General features: G+C 35.7%; 1 protein-coding gene across 2 annotated transcripts in view; it reads left to right on the plus strand.

Annotated features, from left to right (window-relative positions):
• Positions 1-9,592: 9,592 nt before the first annotated feature.
• LOC137408211 (transient receptor potential cation channel subfamily A member 1 homolog) overlaps positions 9,593-24,816 on the plus strand; it is a 41,420-nt gene continuing 26,196 nt past the window's right edge. The window contains exons 1-6 of one of the 2 annotated variants that reach the window (XM_068094622.1): positions 9,599-9,678; positions 11,063-11,158; positions 13,844-13,975; positions 14,253-14,392; positions 16,432-16,707; positions 18,768-18,883. In XM_068094622.1, the coding sequence (XP_067950723.1) occupies positions 9,607-9,678; positions 11,063-11,158; positions 13,844-13,975; positions 14,253-14,392; positions 16,432-16,707; positions 18,768-18,883 (832 nt within the window). In that variant the 5' untranslated portion in view covers positions 9,599-9,606. Of the gene's footprint in view, positions 9,679-11,062; positions 11,159-13,843; positions 13,976-14,252; positions 14,393-16,431; positions 16,708-18,767; positions 18,884-24,816 lie in introns of both variants that reach the window. The other variant, XM_068094624.1, reaches the window with a different exon arrangement.

Here is a 24,816-nt window from a genome sequence, read left to right on the forward strand (position 1 = left end):
ACAGAGATCGAATTGTGTGCAACCCAGTTACCTATTACGGATATAGGTAATACGATACAGCGTCTCCAACTTTCGTAAAACTGCCACTATACTGGCGAGCCGCAAATGAAAATGTCAAGACAAGCTAAACATCGCGTTTAGATAAACTTAGCCTACAGAGTAATATACACGTGCGTACACGTATCTTATCTTGTGTAGGTGAAATTTATAAACAATATATTTCGGCATCCAATCGCAGGGCGTTGTCAATTTCAATGTCATTTGTCATCCGAACAACAAACGACCCGATCTTATGGGCTGTAAGGCCAAAAGTCTGACATCGCTGTTACTACTGATAATCAATAGTATAATAGCATAATACATGTATATAATTATAATATGTGGATTAATCAGTAAACATATATCTCATGGGCTGTAGGGCAAAAAGTCTGACATCACTGTTACTACTTAGTAACAGTAGTAACAGTATTTATAAACAATAGTAAGTCTATTGTTTATAATTTTCACCTCTTGTGTATATAGGTAGGTAATAAGCGCTACGATAATTCAAAATCTTGGTTATGGAGCCACAATTTAGGCACATTGCTGTGCGGGGTCGTACCGTACAGGATGCGTTCAATAGTCGGAGCGGCCGTGAAGCGAAGTTTTTTCCCAAACATGTTTGCATACGGCAGTAAAATTTTGGCTCATGATTGGCTTTAGTAATTAAGTTTTAGTAACCAAAACCTACATCATTACATTAAAAGTCAATAGTTATAATTAGAGAGGAACACAAAATTACAAAATTTCATTCAAAATGGCTTAAATTAATGAGTTTTAAGTGAGCGCCTCTTACGTTTTAACAGCACTTTTTGAACGATAACATCAGTTTTACTACGTTATTTAGAAATTTGTGTTTCTTTCTAATTATAACTATTGATTTCTAATGTAATGATGTAGGTTTTGGTTACTAAAACTCAATTACTAAAACCAATCAGGAGCCAATATTTTACTGCCGTATGTAAACCTGTTTGGGAAAAAAAAAACCGCTTCCCGGCTGCGAAATCTTTTTCCCAAACAGGTTTACATACGGCAGTAAATCGGCCGGGAACGCATGGAAAATTAATAGTAGAGAGGTTCCGAAGAGCAGAATAGTGGCGAAGGAACGGGGTTGGTGCAGATGTGATGTGGTGTAGTGAAGTAGTACCCTATAATGTAGCAGAGAGAGGGGAATGGTTCTTAGGATACTATGTACGGCAGAAATACAGAGAACAACAGATGTTTAATTTATCCACGCTCTACTTTTGGGAAAATAAAAACCAACACCTTAAAAGTTAACCACAACAACGGGGCGATTTAATATTTACCTTTTGACAGCATAGCAGACATAAATCATCATCTCATCAACAATTACCTATACATATCCTCAATGATTCCTTTTTGTGTGTGTAGTCATTATGTGTATAATATGTTGTGGAAGTCAGCGCTGACTAACCACTTGCAAGTGGGTTCTGCGTACAAGTTGTCTTATACCGAATGAGTAATAGTTCTCATACACAACTGTAATTGTTGCAAGTACGGTGCCTGGTGAATAATGGCTCTTTATTTACATAAACTCTATAAGCATGAAAAGATAGAACAATTAGATGCCGTAATGCTGAAATGAGTTACAAATAATAAACACTCAAACAGTTACACTCATACCTGCCAACTCTCACGCATTGGGCGTGAGACTCGCGCAATCCCCCCAGAGAAAAAATGAAAATGCGTTAGATTTTTGCCCCAGTTTCCACAACTTTATATATACTATCATTGAAACATCAACTGCCCCAAAACCAAATCTCACTCAACTTGCCCCACTCTTGGGTTGGCAGGTCTGGTTACACTTGTAAGTGTAAGACTATATGTATACACAAAGCTGCACAAAGGTAGGTTAATGTTATCACATTGTTCTTAATAAAGATTAAGAACGTAATTCTCAGTCCTTAGTTTTGTCATTCGTAGTCTGTACCACTTGCTCTGTGCTATTTCTTCTCTATCACTAGGGTATCTTTTTTGTTGCATATCCTTACCCCTCCTGCTTAACATTGGAGAACCTTTGCTTATATAGCATAGGCTGGGTGTTAATCCATGGGCTTTCTGCAGAAACTGGCCATTGGGCTAATCCGAGAATAGTTCAACACTCATGATAATTAGAAAAAGCTCAGCTCAGTAAATCCATCACAAATAGGAGTAGCCGATATATAATAGTGTGTTGAGGGTGGGTCCTGCTTTCATTATGTATCTAGCCATCTTCTTTACCCTCTTGGTGAACTTGGTACGGCCGGCCCTCTAGGATATAAATACCTTTGCATGTATGGTATATTCATTCTTGTGTACAGTACAAGACATACTACAATCTTCGCTGGGTCTTTCTACAAGCGTCAACTTGCTGGAAATCGCCAGCATTGCTCAATCTTAGCATTGCAACGCACCAGCAAACATCATCGTCAATAAGCAAGTAGGCTGGCAATTTTGTAGGTTGCACCAGCGTCACAGTGCTCCAGCAGAAAAGTCGTATCTTCCTGGCCATTTTCACTTGTCAGGACCATGAAGAGGTGGTATTTTTCCGTCAAAAAGCAGCAGCAAGTTTGAAGTTGCATTCCCTGCAAATGGAGGTTCAGGGATCAAACAACTTCTCTCAGAATGCTAACCGAAATCCACTTCGATATTATTGGACTATTCCAGTAAATGTTTTCAAGAAAGATGAATGGTTTTTAATATATTTAGTTCAAACTCGAAACGTGCTAGTAATCATGAAGCAAAAACACATAACTGGAAACGCTAACACTAGAGTTGTCGTTATCTCTATAAAAATATGATAGCTTTAAATTCTAATCTATTTATGCAACATCTCCCTTCTGAAACACTATTAAGATAATGAGATGGTCTTTCGTCTAAGGCAATTGTCCTTAGGTTCCTTAAAAAAACAATTGCATTGTATGTCGTTCGGACAATGACCTTGCTAAGCTCATGTAAGCTCGGCTCTGTACAAATACTGGTTGGGTGACCTCCAGACAATCTGAATAAAGAAAGGAGACCAATTGTTTCGACTAAAAGGTGTGTACGTATCGTATTGAAGGTCCAAACACCACTGCCCTCTATTAAATTTGGGCTCCTTATATATACATTCTACACATAAACTGATGATATAATGATGGACAATGAAAATAAAACATGGATAAAACTAACAAGAGGCTGTGCCGACCATGTTTCGGGTAAACAACAATACTATTGTTAATACAGTATAAAAAAATTCTAGTCAATATAGTTTTATGCACGATATTGCAGGAAATAGTGTCAATTTAGTTTCAATATCGTGGCAATTCAGTCAATACACTATTTTCAATACAAAAAGCCAGGGTTGGCAAAAATATCATATCACTGGTATGTATCATGATATTTATTGATATCTTTGATATTTATGATTTTTGAAACAAATGATATTTTTGAAAAAATTTGAAGCTAGGTTGAACTTGTATGGTGTTTACATTGTAATTGATGTATTTTATAGGTTGTATGGGACCAGTCAGCCAGGTTTAATACCAAAAACTTGATTTATTGAAGGCCTAGTATAATAATATTTGTAAATATGAAAATGTTCGTCAAACATTGGATTGGAAATCATGACTTGAATGCAAAGTTTAAACAAAATAGTGCAAATAAATAATAAATACGCACTATAATTATAGTCCAAGCATGTTCTAATGACCTACTCTTGTCTAGTTTAGGTATCTGTAAACAAACACCAGATTGCCAGCCTTCACCACACTGAGACGATTTTTCAACTTGCTGTGAACCAGTCCACATGATGAAAACACACACTTAACACTAACAGTCAGAGTTATATCGTCATATAAAATTTATACTGAGCCAGAATCCTTTGAAGCTATTAATTGAAAGATTTTTACAGAAAATGATGAGATGAGTTACTCCATCATCTCAGTGTCATGTGCTTACAATTCTGTCTCTGAGTGTCAGATTGTTCAATTCAAAATCGTGGATGATGAAGTTCAAAGGGTTTTCAGCGGGATGTTCTTTCAATAAGGCAATAAATTATGACAGTTTAACATGATATGAGATAATCAGGTTAGGGAGATAGTACTGGGATGAAGGAATACAATTTAGATCTGAAAAACTCTTCTCAACTCAAACACTAATTGATTGGTCTAGCCAATGCCACCTCCTTGGTCTGGCTGTCTTTGTTCTTCTGTGTTGGGTAAGCCTGATATTTCCCTATGCAAGTACATGTATTTGATGATTTTAGGTGGTATTTAGCATTTTTAGACTATTAGCAATAGTTGTAAGGTGATAACGGAATGATAAATGGATATTTTTCAAAAAGACCAAAAATATCAATTTTTTGACCCAAAAATATATCTATTGGTGATATATATCAAGCGATATATGTCAAACCAACCCTGCAAAAAATGCAGCATAGATGAAACAATAAAAACAAAACTGTTGCCAGGCTGTGGTCCTTCTTCCTGATTAGGCGGCTTTTGGATACCACTAGGTTCTCGGTTTACCTAGAATTCTAGGTTCTCAGGTGTAGCCCTTTTTGAGGGCAATAAAAGGTTTAGGCTTTGGAGTGGTGGTCGCGACAGGGGTACTGGTCACTAGCTTCTGGTGGTCCACTTTTCGGAACAGCGATGTGGATACAAGCTGTTATATTGCATCTTAGTTGCTTGCCTTTTTTGATGGATGTTGTTGCTTCGAGTTTCTAGAAGTTCTATATTTATGTTTGTTGTGTACACTAACAAACCTAAATGAGGGTCTGTAGACTTATCCAATATGTTCTTCACTGTTTGCACCATATGTTCTGTGACTCCATTTGCTCTGGGGTACATAAGAAAGAACCTAACTTCCTTAAATTGATATGGCCACACCAATTCCAGAAAGTGCTTGGAAGAATATTGTCCTCTATTGTCTAAGATAGACATCGCGGGTATTCCATGCCTTGCAAAAATACTCTGTAGGTGATTTATAATCTTTTGAGAATTGACTGTTCAACAAGACTACAACAGATAACATCGGAACTTCACTGCTATTGGTAATGATAAAAGCATACCATATCAAGGGTGGCCCACCAGGATATTGCCAAGATTTCAGCTGAATAGCATGTCTACCGGTAAACAGTTACAATTTTACGCATAACCTGGTGTAAAAAGTGATCTGCTGAGGTTGTAGTTTGAGTCTATCAACCATCAAGACTTTAGTTTGAGAGTTGTGCCCTGTTTCATACTTTCACATGAAACGGCTGGGATGCCTGTGTTAACACAATGGATGTTTTTGATGTCTAAGCAACTACAAGAACTTGGTAGCTTATCTGAGGACTGGAAGAAAGTTAAAAAAGAGTTTCCTGTTTCTTGCTGTCTTAGCAGACCGAAGCTGATTCTAAAGTGAAGACTTGTATTTTGTTAAATACCAGTTAGTTTTATAGTTTGTGAGCATGCGAGATCTACTTAAAATGGCTGGCTTGCCTTAAATGAACTATAAGGTCTACACAAACGTTCTTTAACAGTCATTTTCACGCACTTTTTCTTGCATGATCATTATTGCGCATGTTCCAATTGTCTTGGATTATAATTGACAAGTAACTTTGGTTTTCTAACCACTTGATTTCATGTTAGTTTTTAACTAACAATATACAACAAAAGCAACCATTTTTGAAGACTAGGACTTTGGAGTACAACCATCTATAAAAACTTTAGATCTGTTGCAGAAGATCATGGACTGGACTTTAATAAGGTGGTAGAAAGGTTTGTTGAGTATTTGCAAAACCAAAGAATTTTCTGATTATTGAGCATCTTAAGCTACTGAAATGAAGCAGGATGATATGTCACCTGAACTGTGTGAAACCAGTTGCACATACGATTGTGCGCGCATAGGGTAAAAGCGATTGTAAAGAGCTCACAGAAATGCCATGAATTTTTAAAAGGAGAAGATAGCAAGTTGCTGATAGACAAGTTGCTTATGAAAGCTTGTAGAGGATAGCCAAAAATGGATACTGCAGTAAGCTTAGCAAAATACTTAGAAATAGCCAGGGTACCTTTGAAGGAGGTATAGGGGTAAACAGGTAACTCTATTAAAAAACTAGAAAATGTGTCAATGAATGTGTCAGCTATTTGAAGATGAATGGTAGCTTTGGTTATCTAAAAGATTGTGGCGTTTGTGGGGGAAATCACTGCAAGGGCAGATGTCTCGCCTTTAGGAAGAAGTGTATGAGCTGTGGAAGTAGAAGATTTTTCACTTAGGGGGGCAAAATCAAGAATGTTGACAAATGAACACAGCAAGTCAAGGTTTTACATGTCGATGATTATTTTCTTATGCTGCAATCGATTAAGAGTCATTGAGTTGAATATAGTTGATGGGTCTATGCTGGAATGCCAGCTTGTTACCGTCTGTGGCTTAAATTGTTCCATATGTGGCTGATTAGAGAAAGGCACTCAGAGGTGAACTGCCAATAGAAGCACGCTCTGTGGTGATGTCTACATACTTTGGAGAAGAATTACCGTCACTAGGAAAAATAAACGTAAGATTCAGTGACTGGCCAACCCATTGTATTTGAAGTGGTTAAGAGCTGCAAGACTCAATGCTCATTCATTGGTCTGGAGAGCTGTATGAACTTGGGTTCGATCGACGTCAGAGATAATCAGGTTAATGTTATCGTCTTTCAAATATCAGTAGACTCTTTTGGTGAGGAATACGTAAGGTGTTAGATGGCTTGTGTGTGATTTCTGGTGAATATAAGATTGATTTGGATAAGGCAGTTGCTTCTACTACAGAATATCAAAAAATTTCGTCTTACTAATGATAATACAGTTTTGTTGTTTGGTAGGGAAGAACGCAAAACTGAGGATACCATTAAACATCTGGTTGCAACTGATACCATACTTGTATACTCTGATAGAGAATGGCTGGTTGTGGTGCTAAGCTGTGCTTGTAGCAGTGTTGCTGCAGGATTGGAGACCAGTGGTCTTTGTCTCCTGTTCACCATCCTAAACAGAATCAGCTGTTGTTTACAGGTTGTTCAACCTAACCATCATTTAATAGAAACTGTAGTGTTCAAAAGCTCAGCCTCTGAGCTTTTGTCAAGCTCTGATCATGTATCAAAAGTGTTGCGCATTACACAAGTGTTTAATCTATATACCGTAAAACCTGTAATTTTCAACCTTTCTCTCATAGTGGCGTTCAGATAGAGGTGATGTTCAAATAGAGGTGGCGTTCAATTAGAGGTTTTGCTGTATGAATAAATCTCAAAGTTTGTCGTCTGTGATTTGGTTTGTCCAGCTGTAGCTACTGAAATCTTAAAATGAGAAGCTCAGTTCTTACTGGAATTGAACTCACGAAGATTGCTACCACAAGTTTCTAAACTCGCATCTAACCACATTGATACGGAGCTCTTAGAAGTCAATCGCTGTTACCATATGCTGTATACCTTTCTCCCGATTGCGCACGCTAAATCATGTATTAATAAGTACATTGCGCTCACGGGTTATGATGCCCCAGTTATAAAAAATTTTGCGCCCAACTCTATGAAACACTATGATTTTTTCATAAGAGCGAATTTGTTTTCCACCATATGATATCAACAAAAGTTTATCACAAAGGTGCCATTAGACAGTCGCTGTACTGATTATTGACGAAATTGCTGATGTTCTACTTGCCAAAATCTCTCCCACAATGCTTGAAAAAGATGTTCAGCGGTAAGCGGTGTAAGTTATAGTGAAAATGAATTCGAAAACGTGTACAATACATGTAGTTGATAAAATTTTAGCCGATGACAAATTTAAAACATAGTTACGTAAAATATGCTTACAAAACTAACTTGAGCTTACAAAACACATGCTAAAATCTAAGCTAAGTCCATTTCAGTGAAATCTACCTTTCATGTTAAACGTCTGTCTCAAAGGTTAGAGCTCCCTACGGCGCATACCGCACATAGTAAATTGTAATGTTACATTTTCTTGCAAATCGTAACTAGAAAAAACACTAAAGTTACTGTATAGTGACCTTTTTATACAGACACTTCTATGCACTTATTGTTATTATTAATTCAACATATTCATGATTTTTATTTTGTTTTTTCAGTTTGTATTAATTGTATCCGTAGTATATCATTTTTCATTGTAGCAAAGCAGATTTTATCTAGCCACTACTTGTCAATTATTTCACATTTAAACACCTTTGGAGTTGTTTTATTTTTCTTCTCATTTATTTGAACTGCACAAAACACTTTTCTCATGATATGAAGGTTAATAGTTAGAATGGTAAATGTTGTATATGTTAAATAGAAATAAAAAAAAATTCGCAAGGACGTTTTTGTTACTCGGGCAATGCCGGTCATGAAGCTAGTGTTTTTATAGATCGAACATTGCCTTAGCGAAAGTGTGTGGTTAATATATGGAAGGGCAACTCTTAATTTTGTCCCTAGATTCAAAATTTTGGGTAAAGCTCTGATGTATGTTGTTCTGAATTTTTTCTTTTGTTAGTTTTTTTTAATAGTCATATGTACCGCTTGTTATATAATTACTCACCATTTCGTCACTAGATGGAAGAACACAGTTTTTCCATGCGCTCTGGTGTATATGTTTAAGCGTTCATAAGAAAGCTGCATAATCCTATAAGCTTGTTCAAGAGGCTTTGCCTCCCATTGCCAATCTGGTATCCTTAGCCCAAGTTCCTAAACATAGACGCGTGAGAGACGCCTGCATATGCAACACCAGTGATAGCATGGAAGGTTAAAGTATTGATAAACTGCCTTCCTTGTTTATCGTTATGTATGCAACATCGAATGAGGAGAAACTAAACACATAAGTTCTACTACTTTTTGACATCAGAATCAACAGAAACATTGCATTTGACACACCCATCTCTCTGAGTTAAAAAGTGAAGTTGCTGCAAAAGTTGTAGTACCGCCTAGGAACTGACCTGGCGGGTATTGAGCATGGATGTGAAGCAAACTGTGAATGTCAAACTGTAGCGGCACGTGTTGATGATGTTTTAAGTATTTTTGCTTGCTACAATTATTAATAGAAGCTCTATTTTATCTCAACTTCTGGTCCCAGCTTGTTTTTATCAGACCTACATATATGTATGCCCTTTGTCATACTAGCCAAAATTCACCTATTCTGGCATTCACTTTTAAAGGTTGCATATGAAATGTGAAGATAGGAATATAGATCAATAATAAATACTACTACTGATTTTGAAATTTTTTCGGATGCAGCCTGTAGTGATTTTAGTCAATGTAAGGCAAAACCACAAGTTCTACATATACAGTAGAACTTTACTTACGACCGGTTCTACATACAAAATTTCAAACTCGCGAAACTCCTTTCCATGGAAATATTGTTCGACATACGAAAACTGTTTATAAATACCACACAGCAAGGCCTTTTGTATTTTGGCCCATTTGTTAGCAATCTATTTGATCTTAAGTCTATTTTGTGCAATATTTTCCACCCCCCCCCCCCCCCCCGTGTAGTAAATGTCCCTATCTGCTCTTAAGTAGTTTTATTAGGGGTATGTAGATATAGTTTTAATACTTTAATATTACATATGTGTTACAGTTTGATTCTTCTCATGGCTACCAAAGATCCAGAGAAAGTTAAAATGCATGAAAAGACGAAAAAAGATTATCAAAAATCCGTAAAGGTATGAATCCAAAATACATTGGCTCAGAAACAAAGAATTGTATATACTGAAGCATACATATGTCAATTGCAAGCCTTGGAAAATAATAGTTGTGGATAGGTAGTAGTGTCATTATATATATATACTTTAGTATTATATTACATGTAACTATACATTACGAGATAGTTATTTGCAAGAAACAACTGGTTGAAACTTCTTGGAAAAACTTTATTATATTGTCTTAAAGCTGAATCAGACAGTTACCTCAGTAATTCACTGAATTACCAATTTTGTAATACTGAATTACATTCAGTATTACAAAATTGGTAATTCAGTGAATTACCAATTTTGGAATATACAGACGGTTCCTTACTTACGGACATTCGAGTTACGAACAATGGTACATACGAATGTATGTACCGTTGTTCGTAACTCGAATAACTTTCGAGTTATTTGTTTGAACTTTGTTTGAACTTTACATTCATATTGTAAAGGAATTTGCCGGCCTTTACTTGGCACGACCTATACTAATAAATAAAGAGAAGAGAGTGCGTGTAGTTTCATTCAGCTTTTAATTAGCGAAGGAAATTTCACTAGCCGAGGAGCGTACGGCTATCTGCTCTGCTCAACTAAATGAACCCACTCATTTATATTCAATGATATCAACTGTTCCGGCTAACGGCAAACGGTAAGAACATCGGCTAACAAGGTGAATAAATAGGACCGCTAGTGCGTTGGTATGACAACAATATAAGTGACGATAAGTGATTGTGTTATGACAGTATATCAGATATAACAATAGCATAACGAGTGAAACAACGATATAATAAACGTACAACACATACAAAAAATAAGACAACAACGATAAGTGATAGCATAACGATTAAAACAACAATATAATACAAACGACAAGACATACAATAAATAAGAAATGCAGTCCGGCACGGCATCCACCAAAGTATTATCTCCATTTTGTTAAAAAAGAATTTCAGTACAAACCAATACAGGTTACTTATACAAGCCTTAAACATACTTATATAAACCTTCAATATACTTATATAGGCCTTGAACATAAATTATAATACAAAATATAGCACTGAAGTAACTTACGAACAAATTCACCTTACGAACAATCGTTCGGAACGTAACTCGTTCGTAGGTTGGGAACCGTCTGTACAATTAAGTGAGATGGTAACCTTGACAGTTTGGTATTGCATACGACACTAACTGAAATGATTTCTTTGGTCTTTCGATATTAGATATAAGGTTAACTGAAACGGTTACCATGGTGACTCAGTATTACATATAACATTAATCTCAGCGGTTCCCTTAATAGTTTAGTATATTGCATTACAATATGTGGGACTGTTTTTTTGTTAATTCAATATTACATTACATTTTGTAGTACTTCAAGTCGTTTCCCAAGGTTGATGTTTGTATGCCAGAAGGTAATGACGAAATCCACATAGCGGCGAAAAATGGGAATCTTAACAAAGTGGAGGTCAGAACATGGTACTTTACATACTACCATATAAATGGTAGTATGTAAATTGTACCATATATATGGTACACTTTACATACTACCATATATATGGTAGTATGTAAAGTGTACCATATATATGGTACACTTTACATAGTTACCATATATATGGTAACTATGTAAAGTGTACCATATATATGGTAGTATTTAAAGTGTACCATATATATGGTACACTTTACATACTACCATATATATGGTAGTATGTAAAGTGTACCATATATATGGTACACTTTACATACTAACATATATATGGTACACTTTACATAGTTACCATATATATAGTACACTTTACATACTACCATATATATGGTACACTTTACATAGGTACCATATATATGGTAGACTTTACCTAGTTACCATACATACTAGATATATTTCATACCACAATATTACTATATATATGGTACACTTTACATAGCTACCATACATAATACATGTATTTCATACCACGATATTACTATATATGTGGTACAATTTACATAGTTACCATACATACTACATGTATTTCATACCACAATATTACTGTATATGTGGTACACTTCAAATTGCTACCATACATACTACATGTATTTCATACCACAATATTACTATATAAATGGTACACTTTACATAGCTACCATACATACTAAATGTATTTCATACCACAATATTACTGTATATATGGTACACTTTACATAGCTACCATACATACTACATGTATTTCATACCACAATATCACTATATATTTGGTAAACTTCAGTACCAGGGCTGAGGAAGAGGGCCCAGAGTTTATTATTATTTGCTTTTTTGTAGTTCATCGCTGACATAGCTACAAATCCAATTTTACTTTTATTATATGCAGACATGTACTATACATGTATATTGAATTCCCAATTGCCCTGTCAAAGCTTCTGTTTAACCAATAAAAAACCAGTTTTACACTTCTGCTCCTTGCTGGCACACGTGTCTAAATAACTTGGTAATACAATTGCAAAGTTTAAATTGTTTCAATTGCTAAGGCCAAGGTTTTGCTAAAAAAGCTTAATCATAGCCAAGCTTAAACAAAGTTCAATTGAAAGCAATATTATCATTGATTGAACTGTATCTAAACCACAATTGATTTAACCAAGTTTTTAGTAGGTGCCTGTTGGGTGCGAGATAAGGTAGTTGGCATGTTTCTCGCTAAGTTCTACAGGGTCATTTTAACTAAGAAGTTATAGTAATTCCATTTCAAAAACATTATATTTTAGTCATGCCATTTTTAGTCACTTTTTTCTTTTATTCCTACTGTGTACAATGTACGTTCCATAAATAATTTATGTTGTTTTGCATCAAATTTTGTTCACTCTGTTTCAAGGCTACGTATACAGTACATATGGGTAATATGGCAAACTTGCGATTGACATCTGTTTAGTTACTAGCAGAGCTGTGTCCAAATCAGCCTTTACTTGACATTGAATCACTTAGAAACTGATTTAACTAGAATCAAATTACCTTTGAATGTGAAAGATCTATGAAATGACCACTCAATAATTGTTCAATAACGATTTGAAAATTTTTTTACAAGTCAGCAAGTACAAAAATACAAGTCAGCGAGTACAAAATTATGATCAGTCAGCGAGTACAAAATTATGTCAAGTCACCGATGACAAAAGTATCACAAGTCAGCGAGTACAAATGTATGACAAGTCAGCAAGTACAAAAATATCTAAGAAGCAAAGCAGATAATTAAGATAGTCTTTCTCTGGATTTCTTTAGAGAAATGTTTACTGAAATCATTTCTAGTAGACTTTATTTCTTTTTTTCTCTTTGATGATGACATTTTCATAGGATTGGTATAGCTGTTAGGTATAACAGTATTACTGGAACAATTATACCTGTGACACCTATACCTGTGACAAGTATAAAGGGGACATTTACAAAATTATTTGGTGGATTAATTTGAACAATTTTTAAGGTAAATAGTAAAAAATTAAATATAAGAGTTGGGCACTTTTCTATTAGCATGGAGTGAGATAGAAAACATTCGTTTGACGGAAAGCATGTTTTTAATGTAAATGATTAAATTATCTATTGTCATTGGGAGCTTGAGGCGTTTATACAATGAGACTTCTACTGCGTGATGTTGCTATTGTATTGATGTTTTATTCATGTTTTGCAACGGCACTCTTGATAGGCTGTAAGAGTTTCTATTAGAAAATCTGAGGCCTTGCTTTTTTAAGCTACCTGTTCTAAAACTGAAAATGTCGTTCTTTGAATGGGCTCTACAATCTAAAGGTTTTTTGTCTCATCAAAATCATGAACCCCTATGCTATAGGAAAATATAACGGTATGGCAACAGAAAATTGAATGTAGCCAACTCAATTGTTCGATCAGTTTTCTGCTAATACCTTTTGATGCACCAGTACTTGTGGGCACATAATAAATCTGGTGTGGGTATATGGCAACTCATTCTGTGGTCACATGATCACTCATAGTGTGGTCACATGATCACTCATAGTGTGGTCACATGATCACTCATAGTGTGGTTGCTTGACAACAAACGTTATGGCTGAGCTATACATCATTTACGATAATCCTAAAAGTTATGAAACCTAAAAACAAACCCGATTTCCTTCTGTCACGGTTGCACAATAATATCTTTCAGAATACTTTTTTATATTACAGGAAATCATGAAAAAAGGTACTAATAGTTTGCAAAAGCAGAACGCGCAAGGGTGGACTGGACTACATTTTGCCTGCGAAAACGGGTATCTGCCAATTGTGAAGTGTATTATAGGAAGAATCGTTTCATCAGAGGTAAAGCATATGGATAAGATCTAAAACAGCTAATAGTGCTAGTTACTTACATGCATATATCTAGTAATAGTATATATATGTATATATATACATCTATGTATACTACTAGTAGTTGTATGTACCTCTAATTATTATTACTACTAGGAGTTATTTATACTTCTTGATTTCTGTAGTGGGAGATTTATCAACGTGTCACAGACTGTGGCTGAATATCTAAAGTGATTTGCTCTTCACTGTCAGTGACCCTTGGCTACAGCTCATCTGTTTCTTTTGTAAGCGATCAGGATCTCATGTGAACTATGCAGACAAATGGGGCCAGACTGCTTTGCACATCGCGGCTATGGAAGGCAATGTTGAAGTCGCAAGATTGCTAATAGAAAATAAAAATGCTGCCAATAAAGCTGATGTGAATCTCCGGTAAGCGGAGTGCAATATATGGTTAAGGATTCCTACTTGCTAATATTTTCATCTTGTTGAAAAATTAAAATTCTTTTGCATTTGTCACTTCTAGAAACAACTCGTCTGTTTTTGCTTTCCTAAAGATTTCATGATTCGTTTTTTTCTCAGCCCAAAGTGAGTATACTTTAAAACATCTAATTGAATGCCACGACGTTCTATTTTCCAACCCTTCCTTTCTATTGGCGATCATTTTGAGGCGGCATTCAAATAGAGTCTGACGTTGTATTTATGCAAATAGCTCATCAGAGCTTCGGGAAGATTAGTTTAGCCCTTTTACGGGCAAAACAATTGTTGCTTATGTATTGCCCTCTTTTTCCGGTGAAGCGATATTAAACATTTGGGATGCAGTAATTTGCTAACTTACATCCAACCTGTCAAAGATAATGAATACTCATTGAAAAACTGAAAAATCTCTTTACCAGTTGATATCTGTTGCTCGCAATTAGGCTCGTGATGATATCGTAGCCTGTATACTACCTGGCAATTCATTGGAGCTTTCAATTTTTATTTCATTCTAAATTTGAAGACATTTTTATTTTACAACTACATTTAACAATGTTGAATAAAGGCTCATTGCACTCGTTAGTATGTTTGCTACAGTTTACAGCTAAAACTTGCTCTTCATGTGCAGTAAAAGAGGCGTTGTGAGCGTCGATCTATTGTAAGCCGTGTTAACCATCAAGCGACACGAACTACATGTACATGTTCGGTAATAATATGCATGACACCACTGTGACATGTCGCGTCACACGGGTATCCATTTCAGATCTAAAGCCAATTAGGCGGATAGACAAATGGCCAATTGAGCAATTAGACAAGCTTAAGTCGCTCAAATTATCCAATCTGTTATTCTGCCATTGGTTAATTAATTAATCACCTGCCACATCACCTGCCACTGTTTATAAGCTGTTGTTGTTACCCATGTAACGCCAGATATTTAACTAGTATTTAATTATTGTTACAATGGTCATAGTAAATTGTATATTTTTTACTCTGCTCAACTGTGACCTACTTTTAAATATAATCTTATGAAAGAGAGTCTCAAGGTCGTTTCTGATGTTTGGCTTGTCTTGTCAGTCTTTGCATTGCTATAAACTTGAAATGCTTAAAGGTTGACTTGCAAAAAAATTCACATTACAGTTATTTAGTACCAGAAGATTCACCATGTCTTACTCTGTTGTGTTGTAAATGCAAAATATATGGAAATATGATTACAAGCTCTTAAAAGCTAAAAAACAAACAGTTAATCGCAGCCACACGAGACCGCCGTAGTTTGGATTCTTTTCCAAAACTGCTCAAATGTGACGTAGTTGTAGGAGATGGCTTCTGTTTATACTTTCAAGCAACCACATTCGTCGAAATATTTTCACAAATATACTTCACGCATTCAATAAAACCATGTCTATTGTTCTTACGCGTCTGTTTTATCATCATTGTAATGCTGTCACTTTTAGCACTGATATCTTATAACTTACTGTAAAAATTTGTTTAATTTTTTAACCTTAGCTCAAAGGAGTACATATCATTGTCTCATAATCATGACGAGCCTGTTGGTCACCTGTGATAATCGAAAAGTGCTGCAGAAATTATTTGCGAAGTATTGGGTCACATGATCAGATTACGACTTGACGATTAGTTCAAGCCGAAACAAAACTGTAAAGTAGCGAGCATTTATATTTGATTCGGGGTCTTCGGTAAAAACCGAAGTGTTTGTCATAAACTAGTGTTACGATAAGTTTTATATTGAGCTTTTTATTGGCCTTTCAATTTATGTGAGAACATCACGTGACAAGACAATAATCAAATGTAATGACTCCGTCAGAGAAATAAACAGATTCCAATCTACGGCGGCTTTTCATTTTTAAGCTTTTAAGAGCTTGTAATAACATTTCCACATATTTTGCACCTATAACAGCAGAGTCAGGCATGGTGAATCTTTTTATACCAAACAACTGTAATATGAATTTTGTTGCTAGTCAACCTTTAATGAATTTCAGCACAATATGGGATGACACTGCTCTTCGTGCAGCGGTCAGGCATGGCCAGGCAGAAATGATGGAGTTTCTCATTGGCCAACCCATGGAAAAGGATCCTCTTCTGCTCCACCTTGCTTGTCTCCACGGCTCGTCAGAGTGTGTCAGGCTTCTGATTGATCGAGGTGTTGGTGTCAATTATACCGCAAACTTGGATGAAGCTGAAAACATCAATAAAAACTTCGATACTATTCAGGACAATATCACTCCAATCGATTTGGCCATCAACTATGGTCACAGGTGGTATTTTGTTCACCAATTTATTAAATGTAGAATTTTTATTGTAATTCCTTATCTGTTTTGTATGTCACCTGTATTCATGGATCACAAATTAATCTCATATTGGCTAAATAAATGACCTTACGCTAGTATGCTAATACGCTGGTCGTGTGCCATGAGAGATCAATATGCGTAATAACTATGTGCATTGTTGTTAGAAATTTAGATAGTGGGTGAGTGGAGCACCGCTCAATGCAGTGGTTCACTGAGCTAAATATCGGGTTTCAATTTTGGTTGGTTCAATCATTTTTCCTAACACTTGGTGTGGCTTTAGACCGTATGGACCTGCACCACTCGTATTATAGTAAGGATTGAATACCTAAAATTGATTACAACCAATCACGATCGAGATGAGATTAGGTTCATTCAATTAATCATAGAAGATATTTAACTGTTCAAGTACTAATCTATTACAGTCGATTGCCACACTTTCTTTGTTTAAATATTGATTTGCAACAATTTCACATCACAGGTATTTAGTATCAAAGGATTCACCATGTTTTACTCTGCTGTGTTGTAGGTGCAAAATATGTGTGAATGTGGTTACAAGCTCCTAAAAGCTGAAATACGAACAGTTAATCGCCGCCATCACGAAACCGCCGTAGATTGGAATCAATTTATTGCTCGGACGTAGTCAAACTATTTGGTTATTGTTTTGATACATGATGTTCTCACGTGAATTGAAAGGCCAATAAAAGGCTCAATATAAAATGTCTCGTAGCACTAGTTTATGATAAACACTTCGGGCTTTACTGGAAGGCCCGTATCAAATACACATGTAGATGCTCGCTACTTTACAGTTTTGTTTCGGCTTGGTCTAATCGTCTAGTTGTAATCTGATCATGTGACCCATACTTTCTGCTAAACAGCGCGAATAGTTTCTGTAGTATTTTTCGACTATAACAAGGGACGAAAAGGCTCGTCATGTTTATCAGATGATGATATGCACTCCTTCGAGCTAAGGTTAAAAAATGAAACCAATTTTTACAGTAGGTTTTGAGATATCAGTGCTCAAGGGGACAGCATTACCTTGACGATAAAATAGACGCGTAAGGACAATAGACATGGTTTTATTGAATGCGTGAAGTATATTTGTGAAAATATTTCGAAAAATGAGGTTGCTGAAAGTGTGAACAAGCCATGTTGTTCAATTGCGTCCTATTTGAGCTGTTTTGAAAAAAGAATCTAAACTACGGCGGTCTCGCGATGGCTGCGATTAACTGTTCGTTTTTGAGCTTTTAAGAGCTTGTAATCACATTCTCACATATTTGGCACCTACATCACAGCAGAACAAGACATGGTGAATCTTTTGATACCAAATAACTGTAATGTAAGTTTTGTTGCAAGTCAACTTTAAAGATTGATTGGTTAAAGAAGTTCACCAACTAATTAGACAGTAATAACAAATTCAAAGAATTTGCCATTTTAATGTTATATTTATGTTTTATCACCATAGTTCATGTAACAATGCACATTGAAATGTGAGCACATTTCAACAGTTGAACTCGTATTTAACCTTTGCGCGTGAAATGAAAACACTAGCAAATCTAGCAGAGATGTATACCGTGTTCAAGCCCACCTAACAAATATTTAGTGTTCTGTTTGCGATTATTGTAAAATAAGGAACAAGCGAAAATTTTTAGCAGCATTTGATACTAACCTTGCCAATTCCGCGCTGTTCACCCCGTTCTTCCATCTAGCGTGTTAAGTCCTTAGGTGTATTTACTAACCCTTTTCGTGGTACACTTGACTGTTACAGTAGAGTGTATCAAAATGTGGTATTTAGATATGGTATCAAGATCTTTTTACACCACAAGTGCAATTATTTAGAAGACTTCGAGGGCCACTGACTGATTAGTGTTTGTGTTACAGAGTATTGCGTAACCATATGTCTTTTTTATATTGTGATATATAACCATAAGTATAACTAAAAGTATTATACAGAACTATGATAGTGAGAAGTGTACGTATTTATAGACCTAGTCACATTTTTCTATATATATAGCATTTTGTCTTACCAGGTTAGTGGTGGAAGTTCTGATTAGCTCCAATAAGCTAATGGAGATGATGGAGCATGCTCGGGTAGAAAATAACAAACCAACCACGCCGATGCGAGAGCTCATTCAGAATATGCCAGGTACATGTATTTTCTACACAAACTAAAATGCTGATGCAATGTATCACATCTAACCTTATGCAGAAACCAGTAGTGTATGTGAGTTGTACTATTTGCTAGTCTGTTACCATAACGTTATTGTTTGTGGATTAATAAAGCTTTATTTTGTTAAGTTCAATTATCACATTAAATGCCTAAAGTTTTATGTTTTATCAACCTAACAGCAAAAATAGATATCCTTTTGAAAGTCAATTAGTACGCCAACATTCAGATTGCAAAATGCCTTTCACCACTGAAAAGTTTTTCGAAGTTTTTTCAACCCAAAAATGTTTTTTATTTTCAAAAAGATTTTGGAATGCATAAAAAACCTACATAAATGTTTTAGAAACTGTTTAAATGCAACTGCATTGCCATTGCGATTATTATGAGGGAGTTTGATTTACAGACCTATTGATTTCGCAATATCTCATCAACATATATAGTGATATTTATGTTGAGGTACATGTAACTATGGATATTGACTGATTGAATTGGCAGGATTTTACACTATATAAAAATATAACATTAAAACCACTTTTACCTCATGAAAATAATGTTAGCTGATCACATGGATTCTAATTATGTGTTTAGGTTGTTAAGACTCATTCTAATTTTGTTGTGAAGGTATTAACACTCATTCTAATTAGGTTGTGAAAGTGTTAACACTCTCTCTAATTAGGTTGTGAGGGTGTTAACACTCGTTCTAATTAGGTTGTGAGGGTGTTAACACTCTCTAATTAGGTTTTGAGGGTGTTAACACTCGTTCTAATTAGGTTGTGAGGGTGTTAACACTCTTTCTAATTATGATATTCAGTTATTAACACTGGAGTTAGGTTCTGAGGTTGTTAACGTTCATTCTTAGTAGATGCTGAGGTTGTTAAAGCGCATCAATTATATCTGTACTTTTATCATGTATGTATTTCAGTAGTTCAGAGTCTTGGCTTTCCAATGAGCCTATATTCAATACACAAAGAATAATAGAACTATGAAAAACAGGGTGTCAAAAGTATGTCCTGCAATAAAAAAAACACTTGGTTGTGGTTCCCATTATATGATGCCACAATTAGCATTTAGCCTTAGGTCATCAATCCCTTTCACTACCATTGAGGCTGCGCTTTTTTGTGACAGTCAGTGCTCTTAAACCCAGAGAGCGCTATAAATAAACTAGGATTCTAGATAATCAACAATTCCTGGGGATCATGCGAATGCCCGACCAATACAAACACATGTTCTGGGTTAATAGATTTTGGGTGATTGTTAGAGTTTGCTTTTTTTCATCCTTTCGTTCATTTTAAACATAGTAATTATTATCTCATCGTTTTATATGATGGCATTGTTAACCATAAATAGTTGCTGTTGTAGTAGTATTAATATCTGAAGAATTCATATCGCTTTCTAAATATTATTATGCTTCAATAAATATACTGTTGTTAATAAAGGTAATGAAATCACATCGATTAAAGTGTGACCTGCAGTGGCGTGGCCCTAGGACTATATGTAAATTGCACTCTCATGAGATCATGCAATGCTTGAAATTGATTAGCTTCAGTCGTGCCCCTCAATATCACAATATAAAGAGAGGGCTAGTGCATAATATTATTGGGAAAATATAGTATGGTGCTTGGAATCTGAGCTATTTGAGCGTAGAAATAATCTGTACATGGAGAGCTAATGACACTGATTCCTTTGTTGTCTTCATTGGTTCTAGTATAGTATGGTGCTTGGAGTATGGTGCTTGCTAAGTTCAATATAGTATGGTGCTTGGAATCTGAGCTATCTGAGCGTAGAAATAATCTGTACATGGAGAGCTAATGACACTGATTCCTTTGTTGTCTTCATTGGTTCTCTGGATTTTTCCTACCTTCGCCTGCCACTAGCGTCGTTATCGTAGTTGATAAATAAGCGGTAAGAGCACACAACACCTAATATGAAAATTGTGACGTCACAATTCGCGAGCCTATACTATTGAACATTTCTGTGGTGGAGCTCTGGGGAAATCCTATAAACACCAACCAATGTCTGTCTCACCATGTCAAACAATGGCTCATATAAAAGCCAAGATATTGAAAAACCTGAATAAGCTGAAACAGTACTTATGTAATTGATGTGCTTTAATTTCGGCACACATCAAATAGCAAATTCTGTTACTGTTCTGGACATCACTTAACACTTTCTAATTAGGTTCTTAGGTTGTTAACACTCTTTCTAATTAAGTTGTTAAGTTGTTAACACTCTTTCTAATTAGGTTCTTAAGTTGTTAACACTCTTTCTAATTAGGTTCTTAGGTTGTTAACACTTATTTTAATTAGGTTCTTAGGTTGTTTCGAGGAGCATCATAAAAATTGAATAAAGACTGTTTTAATGAAAGTTTTATTTTAATATTTCTGTGGTATAATTCTCACATCTTTACATCTATTCTCAAACAGACTTTGAAAAGTAAAATAAATGTTTGAAAAGTTTACAGAACGTTTTTGCTGGCACAAGATCAAGCAAGGCGTGACAGTTGCCCTTCATTATCTTTGTCAAGTGTTTTTATGGGCATGATGAGGTTTATGTTTATCCTGCACTATTGACTCTGTGAGGCCATTGTTGTTCCTAAGACTGCAATATCTGAAATAGCTAGAATAACAACCATTGTCTCTGTGAGGCAATTGTTGTTCCTAAGACTGCAATATCTGAAATACCTAGAATAACAACCATTGTCTCTGTGAGGCAATTGTTGTCTCTAAGACTGCAATATCTGAAATAGCTAGAATAACAACCATTGTCTCTGTGAGGCAATTGTTGTTCTTAAGACTGCAATATCTGAAATTGCTAGAATACCAACCATTGACTCTGTGAGGCGATTGTTGTTTTTAAGACTGCAATATCTGAAATAGCTAGAATAACAACCATTGTCTCTGTGAGGCAATTGTTGTTCTTAAGACTGCAATATCTGAAATCGCTAGAATAACAACCATCGTTTCTGTGAGGCAATTGTTGTTCTTAAGACTGCAATATCTGAAATTGCTAGAATACCAACCATTGACTCTGTGAGGCAATTGTTGTTCCTAAGACTGCAATATCTGATATAGCTAGAATAACAACCATTGACTCTGTGAGGCAATTGTTGTTCTTAAGACTGCAATATCTGAAATCATTAGAATAACAACCATTGACTCTGTGAGGCAATTGTTGTTCTTAAGACTGCAATATCTGAAATCGCTAGAATAACAACCATTGACTCTGTGAGGCAATTGTTGTTCCTAGGACTGCAATATCTGAAATAGCTAGAATACCAACCATTGACTCTGTGAGGCAATTGTTGTTTTTAAGACTGCAATATCTGAAATAGCTAGAATAACAACCATTGTCTCTGTGAGGCAATTGTTGTTCTTAAGACTGCAATATCTGAAATCGCTAGAATAACAACCATTGACTCTGTGAGGTGATTGTTGTTCTTAAGACTGCAATATCTGAAATAGCTAGAATAACAACCATTGACTCTGTGAGGCAATTGTTGTTCTTAAGACTGCAATATCTGAAATCGCTAGAATAACAACCATTGACTCTGTGAGGTGATTGTTGTTCTTAAGACTGCAATACCTGAAATTGCTAGAATACCAACCATTGTCTCTGTGAGGCAATTGTTGTTCTTAAGACTGCAATATCTGAAATTGCTAGAATACCAACCATTGTCTCTGTGAGGCAATTGTTGTTCCTAAGACTGCAGTATATGAAATAGCTTGAATAACAACCATTGTCTCTGTGAGGCAATTGTTGTTCTTAAGACTGCATTATCTGAAATACCTAGAATACCAACCATTGTCTCTGTGAGGCAATTGTTGTTCTTAAGACTGCAATATCTGAAATCGCTAGAATAACAACCATTGACTCTGTGAGGCAATTGTTGTTCCTAGGACTGCAATATCTGAAATAGCTAGAATACCAACCATTGACTCTGTGAGGCAATTGTTGTTCTTAAGACTGCAATATCTGAAATAGCTAGAATAACAACCGTTGTCTCTGTGAGGCAATTGTTGTTCCTAAGACTGCAATATCTGAAATAGCTAGAATACCAACCATTGTCTCTGTGAGGCAATTGTTGTTCTTAAGACTGCATTATCTGAAATCGCTAGAATAACAACCATTGTTTCTGTGAGGCAATTGTTGTTCTTAAGACTGCAATATCTGAAATTGCTAGAATACCAACCATTGACTCTGTGAGGTGATTGTTGTTCTTAAGACTGCAATACCTGAAATCGCTAGAATACCAACCATTGACTCTGTGAAACAATTGTTGTTCTTAAGACTGCAATATCTGAAATAGCTAGAATACGAACCATTGACTTTGTGAGGCAATTGTTGTTCTTAACACTGCAATATCTGATATAGCTAGAATAACATCCATTGACTCTGTGAGGCAATTGTTGTTCCTAGGACTGCAATATCTGAAATAGCTAGAATAACAACCATTGTCTCTGTGAGGCGATTGTTGTTCTTAAGACTGCAATATCTGAAATAGCTAGAATACCAACCATTGTCTCTGTGAGGCAATTGTTGTTCTCAAGACTGCAATATCTGAAATAGCTAGAATAACAACCATTGTCTCTGTGAGGCAATTGTTGTTCTTAAGACTGCAATATCTGAAATAGCTAGAATAACAACCATTGTCTCTGTGAGGTGATTGTTGTTCTTAAGACTGCAATACCTGAAATCGCTAGAATAACAACCATTGACTCTGTGAGGCAATTGTTGTTCTTAAGACTGCACTATCTGAAATACCTAGAATACCAACCATTGTCTCTGTGAGGCAATTGTTGTTCTCAAGACTGCAATATCTGAAATAGCTAGAATACGAACCATTGACTTTGTGAGGCAATTTTTGTTCTTAACTCTGCAATATCTGATATAGCTAGAATAACATCCATTGACTCTGTGAGGCAATTGTTGTTCTTAAGACTGCACTATCTGAAATACCTAGAATATCAACCATTGACTCTGTGAGGCAATTGTTGTTCTTAAGACTGCAATATCTGAAATTGCTAGAATAACAACCATTGACTCTGTGAGGCAATTGTTGTTCTTAAGACTGCAATATCTGAAATCGCTAGAATAACAACCATTGACTCTGTGAGGCAATTGTTGTTCTTAACACTGCGATATCTGATATAGCTAGAATAACATCCATTGACTCTGTGAGGCAATTGTTGTTCTTAACACTGCGATATCTGATATAGCTAGAATAACATCCATTGACTCTGTGAGGCAATTGTTGTTCCTAGGACTGCAATATCTGATATAGCTAGAATAACATCCATTGACTCTGTGAGGCAATTGTTGTTCCTAGGACTGCAATATCTGATATAGCTAGAATAACATCCATTGACTCTGTGAGGCAATTGTTGTTCTTAAGACTGCAATATCTGAAATAGCTAGAATACCAACCATTGTCTCTGTGAGGCAATTGTTGTTCTTAAGACTGCACTATCTGAAATTCCTAGAATATCAACCATTGACTCTGTGAGGCAATTGTTGTTCTTAAGACTGCAATATCTGAAATCGCTAGAATAACAACCATTGACTCTGTGAGGCAATTGTTGTTCCTAGGACTGCAATATCTGAAATTCCTAGAATATCAACCATTGACTCTGTGAGGCAATTGTTGTTCTTAAGACTGCAATATCTGAAATAGCTAGAATAACATCCATTGACTCTGTGAGGCAATTGTTGTTCCTAGGACTGCAATATCTGATATAGCTAGAATAACATCCATTGACTCTGTGAGGCAATTGTTGTTCCTAGGACTGCAATATCTGATATAGCTAGAATAACATCCATTGACTCTGTGAGGCAATTGTTGTTCCTAAGACTGCACTATCTGAAATTCCTAGAATATCAACCATTGACTCTGTGAGGCAATTGTTGTTCTTAAG

Source organism: Watersipora subatra, chromosome 11 (genome assembly GCF_963576615.1).
Source record: "Watersipora subatra chromosome 11, tzWatSuba1.1, whole genome shotgun sequence".
NCBI lineage: Eukaryota > Metazoa > Bryozoa > Gymnolaemata > Cheilostomatida > Watersiporidae > Watersipora > Watersipora subatra.